The sequence below is a fragment of the Oncorhynchus tshawytscha genome, linkage group LG01 (genome assembly GCF_018296145.1).
Source record: "Oncorhynchus tshawytscha isolate Ot180627B linkage group LG01, Otsh_v2.0, whole genome shotgun sequence".
Classification (NCBI taxonomy): Eukaryota; Metazoa; Chordata; class Actinopteri; order Salmoniformes; family Salmonidae; genus Oncorhynchus; species Oncorhynchus tshawytscha.
The window spans coordinates 44,746,829-44,767,851 of record NC_056429.1 but is presented as its reverse complement, the minus strand read 5'-3'; the positions used below and the strand labels follow the sequence as shown (position 1 = coordinate 44,767,851).

At 43.7% G+C, this 21,023-nt stretch overlaps 1 protein-coding gene across 1 annotated transcript; it reads right to left on the bottom strand.

Annotated features, from left to right (window-relative positions):
- Positions 1–1,487: 1,487 nt before the first annotated feature.
- On the bottom strand, positions 1,488–20,834 carry LOC112251119 (Hermansky-Pudlak syndrome 3 protein). Its single transcript, XM_024421864.2, has 18 exons — positions 20,217–20,834; positions 18,716–19,071; positions 18,355–18,529; positions 16,546–16,723; positions 16,070–16,152; positions 15,713–15,902; positions 15,519–15,600; positions 14,415–14,569; positions 8,628–8,736; positions 8,189–8,466; positions 6,209–6,386; positions 5,848–6,081; positions 4,030–4,215; positions 3,702–3,896; positions 3,293–3,400; positions 2,955–3,161; positions 2,688–2,778; positions 1,488–2,247 (listed from the first exon to the last, which is right to left on the bottom strand). The coding sequence occupies exons 1-18, from the start codon at positions 20,431–20,433 to the stop codon at positions 2,120–2,122; spliced, it is 3,150 nt and encodes a 1,049-aa protein (XP_024277632.1). The 5' UTR covers positions 20,434–20,834; the 3' UTR covers positions 1,488–2,119.
- Positions 20,835–21,023: the final 189 nt, after the last annotated feature.

Sequence of the window (21,023 nt, the reverse complement as noted above, 5' to 3'; positions counted from 1 at the left end):
GAACTCCTCTTTACTAGAGGCTGTTTGCCTACTAATCTCACTGCAAACCCCCTCCGGGTCTCTGATCGCTACTTTGTTTCCTGATTCGACCCTACACTCCTCCCTTTCTGCATCCTATGATTCACACTGTCCACTTTGATCCTGGCCCGGCTTGGACTTAACCTCCTGCTCCGTGGCTGAGTGACTCATTGCGAGTTTGCAGAACGGGGCTACAGGCAGCTGAGCCAAATGTAGAAAAACTAAACTGCCGGAGGACCTGTCATCCTTTCACGCCCTCCACCTTCTCTTCCTCTGTATATGCTGCTAAAGCCACTTTCTATCAATCTACACTTCTAGCTTCTGCTTCTAACCCGAGGGAACTCTTTTTCCACCTTCTCCTCCCCCCATCTGCGGACGACATTGTCAAGCACTTTGAAAAGGTTGACGACATCCGCTCCTCAATCACTCAGCCTACTGAGTCACTAGTCCCACTCACGCAGAATTACCTTACGCCCTGACCTCTTTCTCCCCTCGCTCTCCAGATGAAATCCTGCGACTAGGGAGATCTGGCCGCCGACAACCTGCCCACTCGACCCCATCCCCTCCAGATCATCTCTGGGGAGCTTCTCCCATTCCTCACTTCCCTCATCCCTGACCACTGGCTGTGTCCCCTCTGACTTCAAAATGGCCCGAATCACTCCCCTCAAGAAACCAACACTCATCTGATGTCACCTATAGACCTGTATCCCTTTTATTTCCAAAACACTTGAGCGTGCGGTCTCTGCTCAACTCTCTCGTCATCTCTCTCAGAACCATCTCTTGACCTTAACCAGTCAGGCTTCAAGACGGGTCACTCAACTGAGACTACTCTTGTCACAGAGACTCTTCGCACTGCCAAAGCTCACTCTCTGTCCTCTGTTCTCATCCTTCTAGATCTAGCCGCTCCCTTCAACACAGTGAACTATCAGATCCTCTCCACCCTCAGGCCTGGGTGTCTGGCTCCGCAAACTCTTGGATTGTGTCCTACCTGGCAGGCCACTCCTAACAAGTGACGTGTGCACCACATACACTCACTTTTGGTGTGTCATCACTGTTGACAACTCCAATATCGCCCTCCTGGAGTGCAAAGAATCTTGCCTTGACCCTAGATGACCGTCAAAGCTTGCGTCCACTACACCCCAACCCAAGCACTCCACCCCCCCCCCCACTTCCAAAAACACCTGAAACCGTATCCTCTTTAAAGAGTGTCTTTAAAGCATCCCCCTAGCTCTGACTTTGCTGATAGATACTTTGAGGAAAAGTGTCTTTACTATGCCTGTGAGATTTTTGTCCCGCCTAGAAGATGAATGCATTAAGTCGCTCTGGATAACAACGTCTGCTAAATTACTCAAATGTTGATGCTTGTCTAATGTCAATGCTCTGAAATCAGTTTTGAAAATATAACATCCTTTTGTTTGTCCAACATTGGCATATATACACATGGTGAAAGGAGAAGAATGCTAATTAAATATTTTTTTAGAGCATTTATTAATGCCGCAAGCAAAACATCACGATTATACAGTGAGGTCATAGCTTCCTTCATTCCATGTTATTGAAACACCTTTTTCTCTTCACCCAATAAACAGAAGAAAAGCCAGAACAGTCCAGTGTGTAACTTAACATCAAGTTCATAATACTCTGTCGTAAAGAAAAGGTCTCGCAGTGTATCAGGGGAGTCTACATAGAGGACTAGTACCACTGCAGGGTATGACTAGGAACACAGCATCAATACTTGGGAACAGAAAGACAAAGTGAGGTCGTAAAATCAGTGTCTCTGCACCTCATTTAACTAATGACTACAAACATGGTTGTTTTTGGTATGTGGGCCGTTTTCATTAGGCTCTACAGTAGTAGGTAGTGTTTGAGAGGCTCACTCCACACTAAGTGGTTGATTGTCCAGTACGGTCCAGGTTTAGGACCCTCTATTGCATTAGAATCGTTAGGGAAATTCCCATTCAAACCAGCATACCATTTGGAATGTTTGCTTAATGGACACATGTGTTCTACTTATTCAAAAGCTGTCCTAGAAATTGGGTGGACCATGGAATGTTAATTTTTTTTTATTTTTTTAGAGCTACTGTATATCTGTTCCACACGGTCCTTACGTCATGAGATTTCTCTGGCTGCACTCCAGCAGGTGAGGCAGGAAGAAGTGTGCCGTCCCGTCATCAGGCAACAGGTCCAGAAACTCCAGTGGATTCAGCTCCATGGCAACCACCACCAGCGTTTCTGTTGTCGGGGAAAATACAGATGTTGCGGCCCAAACTCTCTGAATATTAAAGGGGCAATCAGCGAGTTCTGCATACATATTTTTTATTAATGATATACCGATTTGATTCTTGAGGAATAGAACTTATACATGTCTCATGATCTTAGTTCAACTGTCGTACCCCATCAGAAACCAAAAATATATGCTTGTTTTAGTCCACTGTGTGTAAACAATGGAATTGTAAACAAAAACTCTATAGCCTCAAAACATAGTTAAAACTATAATTTTGATATCATGGATGGTCAATCCTTGCATCCATAACACTGTCTATTAATGTAGGACTGGTTACATTTCTCCAGCTGTTTACCAAAACTGCAGATTTCCCATTTTAACTACAGCAATAGAGGTGACATTATGGAGTTAAACCCTATGCTTGAATCACAGGCTAGTCTAAGTGTACCTTTGAGTGCAGACAGTAAGATGGTGTTCTCTCCCCCTGCTGCTCTGGTTCTCTCACACAGCTCAGGAAACAGTTTCTGCCACCACAGAGTCTGAACAAAATCACATGAATATAATACAAATGTTAGAGTTCAGACTTTAGGATTAAGGTAAGGGGTTATGAGGATTTAAGGTTGGGCAAATACTATGAGTTCCGCAGTAGGGTCAGAGGAGTTGGGGCAGTGCGTTTCACAGTAGGGTGAGAGTTACAGTGCATAGCAGTACCCACCATTTTGTCATTCTGCAGCTCGTGGTTAGCGTAGGGGATGATCGCCTGAGGACATCGGTCTAGAAGCCTCTCGATGGAGCTCTCGTGGCAGTCCAGCTTGGTGGCACAGAGCAAGTGCACACTTAGCCCCGCGTTGTCCCCGTCTGGCAGCTGCTCCAACAGGGGCAGGATGGACGACACATCCAGGGTGGGACCGCACAGCAGGGACTGGGAAGGAGTGAACATTGAGGGTTTATTGTTTGTTCACCATATTGGTGAATTTACAAGTAAGGCATAACAAAGCTTTATTTTACATGTTGATTGGTTGGTTAATTGATAGACAATGTAGAGAGATTGACCTGTAGTTTCTGGAGGTCCTCCTGGTGATCTTGAATGATACTGAAGTGATCTGGAGTCAGGATGCTGACCCAGGGATACGGCACACCATAGTGAGAACATGAGTTGATCTACAACACAGAAACAATGTTGTTGTGGTCCTGAACTAGCCCACCTGATGCACCTATAAAATGGCTTGATGGTTAGTGGACAACTTTAATCAGGTATGCTGGCTGCGAAATAGTTAAAACATCTGGGGGTGTCCTGAGGAGAGGTTTGAAAACCCCTGATCTACACAACAGATACACAACCGATATATAGACAGTCTTACTGTAGGACTACCTCTCTACTACCTCCTAGCTAGGCTATAACCCTGGGGAACATCATGCCATAGTGACAAGAACACAACAAACTACAGAGACAGAAACAAACCAGGTCGTCTGCGGTCTTGAGTGGTTTCATGCCTTGGCTGTCTCGGCGCGTGACGCGGTCAATGTAGACAGAGGTGAGGCGGAACAGCAGCTCCTGGATGACAGCTTCCTGTGATGAGGCCATCAGCAGGGCCTCCCAGAAGTCCACCATCAGCTGAGGGCCTCCCTGGGGCCCTGACAGGTTCCCACAAAGCTTCTACAGGACACACACATACACATTTCAATACATTCACAATGATACATGAACATTTTAAAGATCATACTTGGGATCAGGAAATCCTACAGAAATCCTATAGGAATGACTTACACACAAACACTGTAACCCTAACCTGGAAGAAGAGGTCAGCCTCGTCCAGTTTGACCTTGTTATTCTCGTGTAGCGCAACCATGGCTGCTACCAGCAGACCTTCCTGGCTGTCCCTGAGGTGGTGTGCCAGGGGGGTGGGCACCACCGTGTGCCCTCTGCCATGCAGCAGCAGTTTGTGCTCCTCGATGAACCCATATACCTGCAGCATCTGGGTAGGTATATAGACAGTTAAAGCTACAATATGTAACTTTTTCGGCAACCGGACCAAATTTACATAGAAATGTGAGTTATAGATCTGTCCTTCTCATTGAAAGCAAGTTTAAGAAGTGGTAGATCTGTTTTGTGTGTGCTATTTCTATGCTTCCCGTTCTTAAGTTATTTTTTTTGTATCTTTTACTTTTTTTGATTATGGAAAAAATATTTCACAGTGGTTTAGATGGTACAATGACTGCTTGTTTTGTCACATAAATGGAATTAGGCGAACTTACGATGTCGCCGGAGGGGAGGGCTGCTGTCTTATCGGCTCTTAACCAACCATGCTATTTTTTTGTTTTTTTTCACATTGTTCGTAACTTGTTTTGTACATAATGTTGCTGCTACTGTTTCTTATGACCGAAAAGAGCTTCTAGACATCAGAACTGCGATAGCTCACCTCAAACTGGATGAAGAGCCCTTCAATGAGTCGGACGGGAGGGATATACTACTACAGACACCCGACCATGCCCAGATCCCAGTGATTCACTGGAGAAGGAAACTTATATTTTGTGGAAAAAGATCAGGGTGCCTGAGAATCAGGCGACGAGTGGCTAATCTGCCCTTGCCTTCCGTCCTGCTAGCTAATGTTCAATTGCTGGAAAATAAATGGGAGGATCGGAAAGGATGTATATCCTACCAACGGGACATTAAAAATGGTTATTTCTTATGTTTCACTGAGTTGTGGCTGAACGACGACATTAAGAACATACAGCTGTCGGGTTATCCACTCCATTGGCAGGACAGAACAGCAGCCTCTGGTAAGACAAGGGGCAGGGGCCTATGCATATATATGTGAACAACAGCTGGTGCACGATATCTAAGGAAACTGCTCTGCCTCCGACCACAAGGCACTACAGAGGGTAGTGAATACGTCCCAGTACATCACCAGGGCCAAGCTTCCTGCCGTCCAGGACATCTATACCAGTGTGAGAGGAAGGCCCTAAAAATAGTCAAAGACTCCAGCCACCCTAGTCATAGACTGTTCTCTCTGCTACCGCACGGCAAGAGGCTCCTAGCTAGTTTCTACCCCCAAGCCATAAGACTCCTGAACAGCTAATCAAATGGCTACCCACATTATTTGCATTGCTCCCCCCCTCTTCTCCACTGTTGCTACTCTGTTATTATCTATGCATAGACACTTTAATAACTCTACCTACATGTACATATAACCTCAATACTGGTGCCACCACACATTGACATTGACTCTGTATCAAGCCCCACTATTGTTATGTACTGCTGCTCTTTCATTATTTGCTATTCTTATCTTATCTTTTTTTCCCTGTTTTCTTTAAACTGCATTGTTGGTTAATGGCTTGTAAGTAAGCATTTCACTGTAAGGTCTACTATATGTTCTATACCTGTTGTATTCGGCGCATGTGACAAATAAAATTTGATTTCAACTATTAGAATTTCAGCAACCAGGAAATGGCGGAGCGATTTCTGCCTATTGCGCCTTTAAATTACACACATCATGGAAATACGCAGTAGTACGTATACCACATCTACATACTAAACCACTTTATTTGGATCCACAGTACAATATAATCTACATTTCAATACACACACGCAGTCAACACACACAAACCTCTGTGTGTCTGTCCATGTGTTGTCTGTAGAGCTGCAGGTCTCCCATGCGGAGGGCCAGGGCAGCCTTGGAGAGAGTGAGGGGTACAGAGGGGGCTCCGATGGACTCCAGGCGCTCTAGGTGGGCCAGGCCACTGTCAGGGCTGGCTCTGACCATGGAGGGGCTGGCTATAACATGGGGGAGCTGGGACGGCTCGGCCACACCGAAGATATCCAGCACCTCGTTGGCTGTCTCCTACATTACACACACAGGCAAGAACCCTTGGCTATCAACATTCAACACTATTGAATCAGATGTGCTTGTGTTGGAATTTAACAAAAATGTGGAATGGCTGGAGGTCACCAAGGACTGGTGTAGCTACCTCAGTGAGCTCCTCCATGGTCTCCTCATAGAGTGAGTGTTTGAGGAAGAAGAGGAACCCCTTCCCATAGCCACAGGGGCTGCTGGACAGACACCTGTTCCTGGAGATCACCTCTGTCACAGACAGGCCGGACATCTTATAGTAGGGCAGGGCCAGGTGGCAGTCACGCTTATCAAACCTACACATACAGTGGGGCAAAAAAGTATTTAGTCAGCCACCAATTGTGTAAATTCTCCCATTTAAAAAGATGAGAGGCCTGTAATTTTCATCATAGGTACACTTCAACTATGACAGACAAAATGAGAAGAAAAAAAATCTGAATCACATTGTAGGATTTGTAATGAATTTATTTGCAAATTATGGTGGAAAATATTTATTTGGTCACAGACAAACAAGCAAGATTTCTGGCTCTCACAGACCTGTAACTTCTTCTTTAAGAGGCTCCTCTGTCCTCCACTCGTTACTGTATTAATGGCACCTGTTTGAACTTGTTATCAGTATAAAAGACACCTGTCCACAACCTCAAACAGTCACACTCCAAACTCCACAAAGGGCAAAGACCAAAGAGCTGTCAAAGGACACCAGAAAGAAAATTGTAGACCTGCACCAGGCTGGGAAGACTGAATCTGCAATAGGTAAGCAGCTTGGTTTGAAGAAATCAACTGTGGGAGCAATTATTAGGAAATGGAAGACATACAAGACCACTGATAATCTCCCTCAATCTGGGGCTCCACGCAAGATCTAACCCCGTGGGGTCAAAATGATCACAAGAACGGTGAGCAAATATCCCAGAACCACACGGGGGGACCTAGTGAATGACCTGCAGAGAGCTGGGACCAAAGTAACAAAGCCTACCATCAGTAACACACTACGCCGCCAGGGACTCAAATCCTGCAGTGCCAGACGTGTCCCCCTGCTTAAGCCAGTACATGTCCAGGCCCGTCTGAAGTTTGCTAGAGAGCATTTGGATGATCCAGAAGAAGATTGGGAGAATGTCATATGGTCAGATCAAACCAAAATATAACTTTTTGGTAAAAACTCAACTCGTTATGTTTGGAGGACAAAGAATGCTGAGCTGCATCCTAAGAACACCATACCTACTGTGAAGCATGGGGGTGGAAACATCATGCTTTGGGGCTGTTTTTCTGCAAAGGGACCAGGACGACTGATCCGTGTAAAGGAAAGAATGAATGGGGCCATGTATCGTGAGATTTTGAGTGAAAACCTCCTTCCATCAGCAAGGGCATTGAAGATGAAACGTGGCTGGGTCTTTCAGCATGACAATGATCCCAAACACACCGCCCGGGCAACGAAGGAGTGGCTTCGTAATAAGCATTTCAAGGTCCTGGAGTGGCCTAGCCAGTCTCCAGATCTCAACCCCATAGAAAATGTTTAGTTGAAAGTCTGTGTTGCCCAGCAACAGCCCCAAAACATCACTGCATGGAGGAATGGGCCAAAATACCAGCAAGTGTGTGAAAACCTTGTGAAGACTTACAGAAAACGTTTGACCTCTGTCATTGCCAACAAAGGGTATATAAAAGTATTGCGATAAACTTTTGTTATTGACCAAATACTTATTTTCCACCATAATTTGCAAATAAATTCATTAAAAATCCTACAATGTGATTCTGATTTTTTTTCTTCTAATTTTGTCTGTCATAGTGTACCTATGATGAAAATTACAGGCCTCTCTCATCCTTTTAAGTGGGAGAACTTTCACAATTGGTGGCTGACTAAATACATTTTTGCCCCACTGTATGTGGAAGAGACAGTCACACTTCACATTAAGTGTCCAGTAACACATTTGAAAAATAGTTGTTGAGAAATGGGCAAACCAGTCCAAAAACAAATCAACAAAATTAATCAATCAATTAGCTAACATATAAATCAGTAAACTAGCATATTAATCAACTAACATACTGTATAAATAAATAACATATCAATCAACCTTGATTTTAATGTGACCCCGAACCAACTGACCTACTGAAGCAGTCTCCTAAATGGGCACAGCTCTCCTGGAAGGCCTTCTGTAGCTCCTGTCTGTCTGTGGTTCTGTCAGTGGTGCTGCCTATTTTGTCTGTTGCTGTATATCCCAGAGACTGGGCTAGGTTAAGGTCAATGCTCTGAGGATGCTCCACTGGATTTCCCACCCGGGGGTCCAGGAGCGTGGCTCTCAGGAGGAGGTGGGCCTCACTGAGCAGGTGCAGACAGCTCTGAGACAGAGGGTTGGTCTCCTCATACTTCTTACTATACTCCACCTAGCCCAGAGAAAAGGTTCATTGTGGAATGCAAGGTTAAACAGCATAAACGCATCATTCAGCACAACAGAGCCAAAGAAAAATGAATGGTAAAAATTAGTAATATCTCGTAAACATTAAGGCTTTGGTTGACATGTTGTTCTGGTGTTGAGGTGCTGTACCATCTCATTGTAGAGTTGGAGTGGGGGGACGGTGTTGACCACGTATAGATTCCAGCCGCGACTCATCTCAATGGGATCCCGGTGCTTGGTGGAGGATGACTTCCTGTTCCTGGGATCAGAGGTCAGGGAAGCAAGAAGTACAGTCAGCTCATCTTTATTAACGCCAGTCACTTCTGTAATACCGGTCATTCTGGGCCACAGATGGCTGATATTACAGCTTCTAGGTCAGAAACTACAGCTCAGCTCCAATAACATTAAACACAAGAAGTTACAGTAAACTCCTGGTGTGGACCATGCAGAACGCTAACTCTAGCTCAATTTGAGTTCACATGAATGGCACAAACCTATTCGGTAAAAGACCACCAAACATTTAGTTTCAGTTCCAGTTTGACTGAGAGGTTCGTTTAAGGAACTAGCGGGCATGACTACCTACAAATCCAAAACAATCACCAGTGGAAGTTATTGAGGGCAGTGTTTCTGGAGTTGATGTGAATCAAACATGTTGCATGTTTTTCTTCATGACTCCACAAGTTAACGCACAAGGCCTACAGACCATGTGCTGAACCCATTGTGTGTGTGTGTTCTATCTGCTATATGTCCTGTATAGCCTCTAGCAGCTACAGCTAATGACGGACCGGACACTATTAGCCAGTTAAACACTCCCTCGACTTCTCCTTCCTAAGTAGCTTACGGCTAGAGTGCCAAGCACTCTCATATGATATGAAGGCCCCTTGTGTGTGATTTGTGTGTGATTTGGAGTAAGGGTCAGCTTGGTGGAGGATAGGAATTTCCTTACTGTTGCCTTACTTCGCTTCTGTGAATGCCTGGCCTCACTCCTTAATTCTAGTCGTCATGTGGTGCCTGTTGCACATGACTTGATCACATAAATAAAGTTGAGAAATAAGTTCTCCTGAAAATATCAGATATAGTTGTTTCTTCCGACCTCTGGATCCTTCATGCTCTCTAGAGCAGGGGTGGACAAACCACAGCGTGCGGGACATTCCAGGGCAAACTTGAACTTTTAGAACAAGATAGAAAGTATGTAGAAATTATAATGGACCTACACTACAGGTCAAAAGTTTTAGAACATAGTTTTGATGTCTTCATCATTATTCTACAATGTAGAAAATAGTAAAAATAAAGAAAAACCCTTGAATGAGTAGGTGTATCCAAACTTTTGACTGGTACGGGACAGAAATGAAATTTGCCCCCGATTGTATGTGTGGGGTACAGATATGAGATAATTTTTGAATGACTATGTTAAACACTATTACTGCACACAGTGAGTCCTTGCAATTTATTATGTGACGTGTTAAGTACATTTTTCCTCCTGAACTTATTTAGGGTTGCCATAACAAATGGGTTGAATACTTATTGACTCAAGACATTTCAGCTTTTCATTTTTTTATGAATTAGTAAAAAAGTCTAAAAACAGAATTCTACTTTGACATTATGGGTTATTGTTTGTAGGCCAGTGACACAAAATCAACATTTTATCCATTTTTAATTCAGGCTGTAACACAACAAAATGTGAAAAAGTAAAGGGTTGGAAATACTTTCTGAAGGCACTGTACATGGAACATCATGTACAGTGAACATTAACGTTTAATAATCCTACTGCGCCTGACTCTAGAGCAGGGGTGGGCAAAGTTTTGGGCTTGAGGGCCACATCAGGATTTCAAAATTCAACAGAGGGCCGCACAGATTTCTTTTAGACCGATTTGTTCGCCCAATTTGCGGATAGAAAAAGGGCAGCTATTTGAAAATATACAAATCAAAAGTTTTAGAACACCTACTCAGGGTTTTTCTTTATTTTTTGTTTGTTGAACACTTTTTTTGTTTACTACATGATTCCATATGTGTTATTTCATAGTTTTGATGTCTTCACTATTATTCTACAATGTACAAATAGTAAAAATAAAGAAAAAACTTTGAATGAGTAGGTGTGTCCAAACTTTTGACTTGTACTAATATATATAAATACCCAATTATATTATATCCCCCCCACTTCTAAAACCAAAGTTGCACCCCTGCACACAATTATCTGTAAGGTTCCTCAGTCGAGCAGTGAATTTCAAACACAGATTCAACCACAAAGACCAGAGAGGTTTTCCAATGCCTCGAAAAAGGTCACCAGGTAATAATAAAAACAATCCAACATTGAATATCCCTTTGAGCATTGTGAAGTTATTCATTTGCTGCATCATGTTATGGGTATGATTAGGGCTGTTGAGGAGACCCTATTACCGCCACTCCGGAGGTCATGAGTCAGGACTACAGTAAAATTTCATGTGACCGTTGAGTCATGGTAATCTACTCTTACGCACTCTGGGCATGCGTTGACAGTACCCAACTCACTAACAACCATCAGGTCGCCAATGGCCTGGTACTCAAGCGCTCTATTGTCCCTCTAACCACTCTGACATCAATGCAATCGAAAATCACATGAAACATTTACCATCAAAATAGTATTGTGCTCATCTTACTGTGATGTTGAACTTCTTTCTACAGATTGATCAACAGGTTGAAACTGAGTGGAAAACACGGTCATTGTTGATGTTGTTTCAAAGCCTAACAACAAAATGTACAGCACCTTCTAAGGGGATTATTAAATCAAAACACCCACATGCATATTAGAGCTTATGCATACAGTGCATTCAGAAAATATTTTGAATGGTTAGTCTTACTCTAAAATTGATGAAAAAAAATACTCACCAATCTACACACAATACCCCATAATGACAAAGCGAAACGGGTTTTTAGAAATGTTTGCAAATCTATTAAAAATTAAAAATTGAAATAACTTATTTACATCGGTTTTCAGAACCTTTGCTATGAGACTCGGAATTGAGCTCAGGTGCATCCTGTTTCCATTGATCATCCTTGATGTTTCTACAACTTGATTAGAGTCCAGCTGTGGTAAATTCTATTGATTGGACATGAAAAGGGACACCCCTGTCTGTAGAAGGTCCCACAGTGCATGTGCAAAAACCAAGCCATGAGGTAGAATGAATTGGCCGTAAAGCTCTGAGACAGAATTGTGTCGAGGCACAGATCTGGGGAAGGGTACCAAAACATTTCTGCATTTCACTATTTGTGATTTTATGAAGCCTGTGCTGGTGGAAAAATGTTGATATGGGGCGCCGTCCTCAAACAATTGCAGGGCATGCTATCGCTGTAAAGCATGTTGTAAATCTGACAATGCAGTTAGATTAACAAGAATTTAAGCTTTTAACTGATATGAGACACTTGTATGTACCTAAATGTTTAATAGCCATAATTTTTATGATTATTTATTTTAATTGTGCTACCTCCAATTTCACCGGAAGTTGTCGACAGGTGTCCCGCTAGGCATTGACTGACCTTTTTGCCTTAAAGTAATGTTGGACTGTCATTTCTCTTTGCTTATTTGAGCTGTTCTTGCCATAATATGGACGTGGCCTTTTACCAAACAGGGCTATCTTCTGTATACCAACCCTACCATGTAACAACACAACTGACTGGCTTAAATGCATTAAGGAAAGAAATTCCACAAATTAACTTTTAACAAGGCACACCTGTTAACTGAAATGCATTCCAGGTGACTACCTAATGAAGTTGGTTGAGAGAATGCCAAGAGTGTGCAAAGCTGTCATCTAGGCAAACGGTGGCTACTTTGAATCTCAAATATATTTTTTGGTTACGACATGATGCCATATGTGTTATTTCATTATTTTTGATGTATTCACTATTATTCTACAATGTAGAAAATAGTAAAAATAAAGAAAAACCCCGGGATGAGTAGGTGTGTCCAAACTTTTGACTGGTTCTGTATATCCTTACAATGCATTCTTTTGAATACCAATGTGAGGAAATAGAGTGTAGTTTCAGTGCTTCATAAATGATGGATGTGAGTAGTGAGAATGTTTCTGTAATTGTACTACACAGAAAGCTGTTATATGGGTATGATCAGATTTTGTCTGGGTGATTTGGCCAAAATATATCACAATATTTTTACATTTTTGACAGTATTTTATGTTTCTGAATAATATAAGCTCTAAATTTGTTCTATGAAAAGTGCACGACACCTAGGAAGGCAACAAATGAATTCTAAGTGGTTTTAACGGGCTTTCTACATACGGATTGTTTTATACTCAACCAAACTAGGTCAAAACTGACAGTGAAGTAACTTTAAATTAATTTATCTGTATCAAAATACCATTATAAACTCAGCAAAAAAAGAAAATGTCCCCTTTTCAGGACCCTGTCTTTCAAAGGTAATTTGTAAAAATCCAAATAACTTCACAGATCTTTTGTAAAGAGTTTAAACACTGTTTCCCATGCTTGTTCAATAAACAATTAATGAACATGCACCTGTGGAACGGTCATTAAGACACGAACAACTTACAGACGGTAGGCAATTAAGGTCACAGTTATGAAAACTTTGGACACTAAAGAGGCCTTTCTACTGAATCTGAAAAACACCAAAAGAAAGATGCCCAGGATCCCTGCTCATCTGCGTGAACGTGCCTTAGGCATGCTGCAAGGAGGCATGAGGACTACAGATGTGGCCAGGGCAAAAAATTGCAATGTCCGTACTGTGAGACCCCTAAGACAGCTACAGGGAGACAGGATGGACAGCTGATTGACCTCGCAGTGGCAGACCACGTGTAACAACACCTGCACAGGATCGGTACATCCGAACATCACACCTCCGGGACAGGTACAGGATGGCAACAACAACTACCAGAGTTACACCAGGAATGCACAATCCCTCCATCAGTGCTCAGACTGACCGCAATAGGCTGAGAGAGGCTGGACTGAGGGCTTGTAGGCCTGTTGTAAGGCAGGTTCTCACCAGACATCACTGGCAACAACGTTGCCTATGGGCACTAACCCACCGTCGCTGAACCAGACAGGACTGGCAAAAAGTGCTCTTCACTGATGAGTCGCGCTTTTGTCTCACCAGTGGTGATGGTCGGATTCATGTTTATGGTCGAGGGAATGAGCGTTACACCGAGGCCTGTACTCTGGAGCGGGATCGATCGTCATGGTCTGGGGCGGTGTGTCACAGCATCATCGGACTGAGCTTGTTGTCATTGCAGGCAATCTCAACGCTGTGCATTACAGGAAAGACATCCTCCTCTCTCATGTGGTACCCTTCCTGCAGTCTCATCCTGACATGACCCTCCAGCATGACAATGCCACACAGCCATACTGCTCGTCCTGTGCGTGATTTCCTGCTAGCAGGTGCCTTTGTGGAAGACTGGGGAAACATCTCACAGCAAGAACTGACAAATCTGGTGCAGTCCATGAGGAGGAGATGCACTGCAGTACTTAAAGCAGTACTTAAAACAGTACTTAAAACAGCTGGTGGCCACACCAGATACTGACTGTTACTTTTGAAACCCCCCTTATTCAGGGAAACATTATTCCATTTCTGTTAGTCGCATGTCTGTGGAACTTGTTCAGTTTATGTCTCAGTTGTTATGTTATCTTGTTATGTTCATACAAATATTTACACATATTAAGCTTGCTGAAAATAAACGCAGTTGACAGTTAGAGGACGTTACTTTTTTTGCTGAGTTTAGATGGTATTGAAAAAATGTATACCGGTTTACCTTAAAATATGATATCGGCCAGCCCTAGATCAGATGTCTTACCATAGATCTATAACATTCTCAGAATTGGTCAGATTTTGAAGCAGTATTTAGTTTGGTTTGAGTCAATTGCACAGGTATATTTCATTTCTAATCAAGTGCAGCTCTAGCTATGACAACAGTCTCTGACTGTGTGTGTGTGACCTACAGGTTCCTGCGAGCTGCCCTCTCTGTGTCCTCCCTGGTCTCCACGTCTGCAGCGGTTAGCAGGACGATGTGGTGGCGATCGTGACACAGAGCCTTTAGACCAATGAACAGCTGGATCCGCAAAGCACACACCTCCATGGTGATGGGAGGACAGGCCTGCACAACACAACAGCCAGTTACACTTAAGCGACTTATTAACCTGGTGGTTGTTTACGTTTAGTCGGTGAAATTGCAATTACCACTTTTGCATCTTTGGGATTTATTAAAATAATCACATTAATGTTGCTACATGCCAACCGTTTCTTGCAGATGTTATGGTCTTACACTGGAAACCGAAGGTGGCTTAAATGGTTTTGTTTGAATATGGGTCACAGGGCAGAGTAAATAGTCAAGAAACACAAAGTCACACTTTAGTAGCCTTTCGGGTAAATTCGATCAACTTCTATGCCTGTGCGCTTCCAACAATGAATCTTTCAGCACTTCACTCACGGCGGGCACAGCACCCCAGGCACAGTTGCTGCGCGAAACTGTAGGATATATGGGACTCTTCGCAGTTCTTTGTGTGATTCACAACCAGCTATAATACAAAACGTCAGAAATACTTTGAAAATAGCTGCAGCAGCAATTCTTTGCACATGTGCTCACACTCGCACATGCACTCACACTTTACTTTTTCAGTTTGCACACATCAATTTCTTAGGCGCATATGCGAGTGTGCTACTCTGATTCCACTGTGTAACTGTTTGGCACGCACACATGTATAAACACAAACTGCAACTGTGTAAGTGTTTGTCATTTTGATCCCTTTCCAGCTCCTCCATCTTTGTGAATCTAACACACTGATCTTGAGCCAAGCAGCCATCCATCTGTAGTTCTGTAGAAGCTCTTATCCACTTTAATGGCTTCCTGTCTCATTGTGTAGCAGGGCCAATCAGAGCACAGCCAACCAAGGCACAGCCAATCACACACAAGAAGGGAAGACACAGTCAAAGCGTCCTTCAGATCAATAATGAGGAGGTCTAATGCATAGAGGTAGGTGTAAGCAGTAGGCGTAAGTGGGATTGATCTGTCTTCCATTAGCTAAGGGCAGTGGAGTGATCCTCACCTTCATGGTGGTATCGATGTAAGGGTCCTCAGCTCTGGCTGCCACTGCAGAACACCTCACTGAGAAACACTGGAGAGCATTCCTGCCAAACACACAGGTACTATTACGTTTAGAAGAGGTAGATGAGACCAGTCTCAAATAATCAATCAGTAATATAAGTCTCCTGAACTTCGTATTCTTTCTCCTGTCCTTACTTGGTGATGATGTGGAGGAAGAGGTCAGTGAGGACGGCCTGCTGGGCTTTCTCTGGATACTGATAGACTGAGACCATCTCCACTCCACCCCTCACGCTGTACACGTAGCCCGTGTTGGGCAGCGAGAAGAAACAGAACACACACGTCGGCTCCACCCCTCTCCCCCCCTCAGCACACACTTCCTGGTTACCTGGTTGTCAGGGAGAGAAGACCAATAGAAAAGAAAGGGATGAGGAGTGAAGGAGGGAATGTAGAAATAGGTCCTACTTTAAAATATGTGTGCCTCCTACCTACCTATGGATTTACAGTACATGTTAGTTCCATAGGCAGGGACAGCGTAAGGAAGGTATGACTCACTGGTGAATACAGGGTGGAACTGCAGGGAGTGCAGGCGGGTATCCTCCACAGTGCAGCCCTGGAAGAAGTCTGGAGCAAAACGTCTGGAGGGGAGACCCAATAGGATGAGACCAACCCCTAGTACGTACGTACGCAGACAGACAGACAGCGACAGACAGCGACAGACAGCGACAGACAGCGACAGACAGCGACAGACAGCGACAGACAGCGACAGACAGACAAGGGCTCCCAGTGGCGCAACGGTCTAAGGCACTGCATCTCAGTGCAAGAGGCATCATTTCAGTCCCTGGTTTGAATCCAGGCTGAATCACATCCGGCTGTGATTAAAAGTCCCATAGGGCGGTGCTCAATTGGTCCAGCATCGTCAGGGTTTGGTCGGGGTAGGCAGTCATTGTAAATAAGAATTTGTTCTTAACGGACTTGCCTAGTAAAATAAAAAAATAAAAAACACGACAACAGCTCCCACACGTACACACCTGTATAAGATATAGGTGATAGCGAGGATACCCCTGGCCTCACTCTCCATGCCTGTCCACTCCAGAGAGACCTTGACCCCACAGTCCTTAGCCCTGTCCCCCAGCAGCTCCTGGTGCTTAGGGAATATGAAGAAGTCATCCTGATCAAGGTGACCAGCAAGACCCTCTTTCCTCACCTCTGGGGAATACAAAGACAAGATAAACACAACCCAATCAGACAGAATACACAACCACACCATTTACGGTGCAGTTTGTAGTACAGTGTATTCAGACCCCTTTACTTTTCCCACATTTTGATACGTTACAGCCTTATTCTACCACTGTAGGGATGGTGCCAGGTTTCCTCCAGATGTGATGCTTGGCATTCAGGCCAAAGAGTTCAATCTTGGTTTCATTAGACCAGAAAATCTTGTTTCTCATGGTCTGAGAGTCTTTAGGTGCCTTTTGGCAAACTCCAAGCAGTCTATCATGTGCCTTTTAGAGCAGTCTGACTGAGCGATGGTAGGCAGCAGCAGGCTCGTAAGCATTCATTCAAACTTTACTGTGTTTGCCAGCAGCTCTTAGCAATGCTTGAACCACAGCACTGTTTATGACTTGAAGCCTTGAAAATAAAAGAGAGCCGCACACTCTAGGAGCTCAGATGCAAAAATGTAATTACCAACGTTTCGACAGCCAAGCTGTCTTCATCAGGGTATCAACTCCTGACATTAGGCTGGCAATACTAAAGTGCCTATTAGAACATCCAATAGTCAAAGGTATATGAAATACAAATGGTATAGAGAGAAATAGTTGACGCGTCATATTTCCTATAATAACTACAACCTAAAACTTCTTAACTGTGAATATTGAAGAACTTGGAATATTGAACCACCAGCTTTCATATGTTCTGAGAAAGGAACTTAAAAGTTAGCTTTTTTAGATGGCACATATTGCACTTTTACTTTCTTCTCCAACACTGTTTTTGCATTTTAACCAAATTGAGCATGTTTCATTACTTATTTGAGACTAAATAGATTTTATTTATGTATTATATTAAGTTAAAATACGTGTTCATTGTTCATTCTGTTTTGTTGTAATTATCTGTATTACAAATATATATAATAAATTAATTAATTAATCTGACGATTAATCGGTATCGGCTTTTTTAGTCCTCCAATAATTGGTATTATGATTATGAAAAATCATAAATCGGTCAACCTCTAGTGTATACGTACGTCAATGTTATTCTCAGAGGCAACCCATCATATCCCAGTCAGCGTGATCAAAACAATCTTGAAGCATGGATTCCAATTGGTCAGACCAGTGTTGAACGGCCCTTACCACGTGTACTTCCTGTTTGAGTTTCTGCCTTTCAGAAGGGAGGACAGGATGGAGGCATGATCTGATTTGCTGAAGGGAGGGCGGGGGAGGGCCTTGTAGCCGTCCCGGAAGGGAGATTAGTAATGGTTGAGAGTTTTTTTAAGCACAAGTGGTGCAGGAAATGTGTCGATAAAACATTGGTCTTGTTTTCTTTAGAGTTGCCTTATTAAAGTCCCCAGCTACAATACATGCAGCCTCAGGATATGCGGTTTCCAATTTACACAAAGTCCAGTGTAGTTCCTTGAGAACCGTCTGTATTGACTTGATGGGGAATATACACGGCTGTGACGATAACCGAAGAGAATTCTCTCAGGAGGTAATGCCGTCGGCATTTGATTGTGAGGTATTCTAGGTCGGGTGAACAAAAGGACTTGAGTTCCTGTACATTACCACATCACACCATGAGTAGTTAATCATGAAACACACTGTGTAAAGCTAGTCATGTTATACCTATCTCATTGTTGTGTTCTGCTCCAGTGATCATATCCTTGGGGACTAGACAGTGGTCCTGGGACTTCTGGTCAGCTGACTTCTGAGTAGGGGTGGAGCCAGGAAGTCTCTCCAGCTTGACCACCAGCACTTCGAGCTCTGCCTGCAGGGCAATGTACCCCGAACAGATCGCCACCTGCAGGCAGGGATGGCAACGTTAATAAATACTCTATTAAAGAATATTTTGTATGCAAAGTTTGCATTACAGAATTAACTTCCCAAACCCTAACCTCGTCCTCACCAGGCTAAATGCTACCAAATATAACAGGCTCCACAGAAAGAACTGGCTGGTAGATGAGATTACCGAAATCCCAACCCCTACCTGTTGGGGCGACAGTCCTGGGAGGTGGAGGATCAGACAACGCTCAAAGTCCAGGATGGAGAGCTTATCGTTGAGGGCCTGTCTCTTGAGACTGAACAGCACCAGGCTCTTAGGACAGCCCACCAGCAGGTCCCCTGTCACCCCACAGCACGCGACACAGAGTGGGCGCTCAAACAGCGGAATCTCAATGATCTCCATCTGCTCCTTGGGAGCCCCACGCATGGATGAGCCACGCAGGAAGTGGCCCAGCAGACGCACACCCACACGTGTCTTCTCGGCCACCTGGTAGCGCCAGTTGGTGTAGGTGCGGAGGTAGGTGACATTGTTCTTCTCCTCGATGGTCACCAGGTAGTCCCCTGGGGTGGGAGGGCAAGACAAGGGAGGACAGAGGAGGGAGGATTGAGAACACGGATGAGGACATCGTCATGAGTGGAGAGTTATTTAATTATTATATTCCAAATTCATTCATTTATATTCTGTGTATATTCTGTAGGAAATTAGCCTGGATGAATTTTCAATGTAAGACGCTTTTTTTTACAAGGGATCCAAATTAGACTACTGTTTTTTTTTTCTTTGACTGAATTTACAAACTCTAGCTATACACACACATGCTGATGCACCACACTCCCTCAGGAGTTTACCAAAGTACTGTATGAAAATAGGCTTAAACTGCTTCTCCAATAGAAATCCCTGAACAAACTTTCAGGTGATGTCATGGCAACGTTGGCTAGCAAAGCTCATGCTTAGAAACACGTCATCGGTTCTAACAGTCGTCTCGATCTAACGGTCGTCTCGATCCGAACAGTGCATTTGCACCCACACAAAAAAAAGATTGCCGTTTTGAAACTGCAGTAAAATGCAGTAATTGCATCGTACTGTGGTATTTTGGACGCAGTAATTGCAGCATACTGCAGTTATACTGCACCCTAACTAAAGTTATATTACAGTGTACTGCAGTTATACTGCATTCGAGGGGTGCAACTTTCACTGGGGACAGGGAGGCCATGCCCTCCCCACATTCTGAAATTGCATTTTTGTCCCCACCGGTTTTATAATAAATGATGCGGCGTTGTGCTTTAGGACCATGCGGAAGCTTATGAGCAGCCGGGTAGGCTGTTTTGAGTATTTATCCAACTGGATAAAAACAAGAAATATTAATAATGTCCCCCCCACTTCTAAAACCAAAGTTGTGCCCCTGCTGCAATCTTTTTTCGCATGGGCAGGCCATCAAATCAAAGGCACAACTTCGATATAAAAGCTGTTTTTGACGAAAATGAGGGGGATGTGGCGTAATAACATGTTCAACTACTTAAGACATTGGCTCGAATCGAGGTCGTGCCTTTAGATTTCGAGAAAACTAACAACAAAGGAAGAATGTTTCACTCATTGACTTCTCACACCCCTAACCCCGGCCTGTTTGCTGCGCCTCTGGGTTTATAAACAATGTGAGTAAACAACAGCGCAGACAGAAAGGATAAGTGGAATTAAGAAAGTGACACACCTATCTCGCTGTGCAGGATGCTCTGCACAGTCCCCATGGTGGCGAAGCGGCAGATAAGAGGACACCCCTCCGCTTCCAGTTGAAATGCCTCGATCTTGCATCCTCCCGCGGACTCCACAAACAAGACACCCCCGCCACAACACACTAACCCAGGCTCCTGTTCGGCTTGCACGATTTGCTGGGAAGCGAAGGGATGGCAGTTGTATACGTGAACCATCTTCACTGTTTTTCCCGTAATTTACGTCGAGAAACACGATGTGTACATCAAGGTAGATACATCGCTTCTGTCCGGATAATACGGGGCTTTGTTTTCACTGTCTATGTCGAAGGTTAGCCAGCTACACCCAGAGGCTAGCTAGCTAGATAACTTGATCATATCACATGCCCCCACCGTCTTGTGATGAGCAGGCAGAATTCGTTTATCTTGAAAATTATACAGATCTTTTTTTTACCTAGTCCCTGTTAAGTTTACTCCACTTGCTCTTTTCTACACAGAAATCCTAAGTATACGCTAACTATATCTGAAAGGGAACACAGTTTGAAGAATTCATGCGGTGCTAATTGTGAAAGTGAAAACCAGAAACAACAACTCCATCTCCAGCGATGATTGGTTGATTTCCCTGTCATTTAAGGCGCTGTGACTTTCATTTGCTATTGTGCACCACAACTCCATCTACTGTAAAACCACAGTGCCAGATTGCGAAATATTTGTGAGTCATTTGTTTGACATTAATCATGGTTTTGAAACGCACACTTTTGCCCTTCACGTCAGATGAGAACATGTTTAATTGTATAAAACATGTGTCA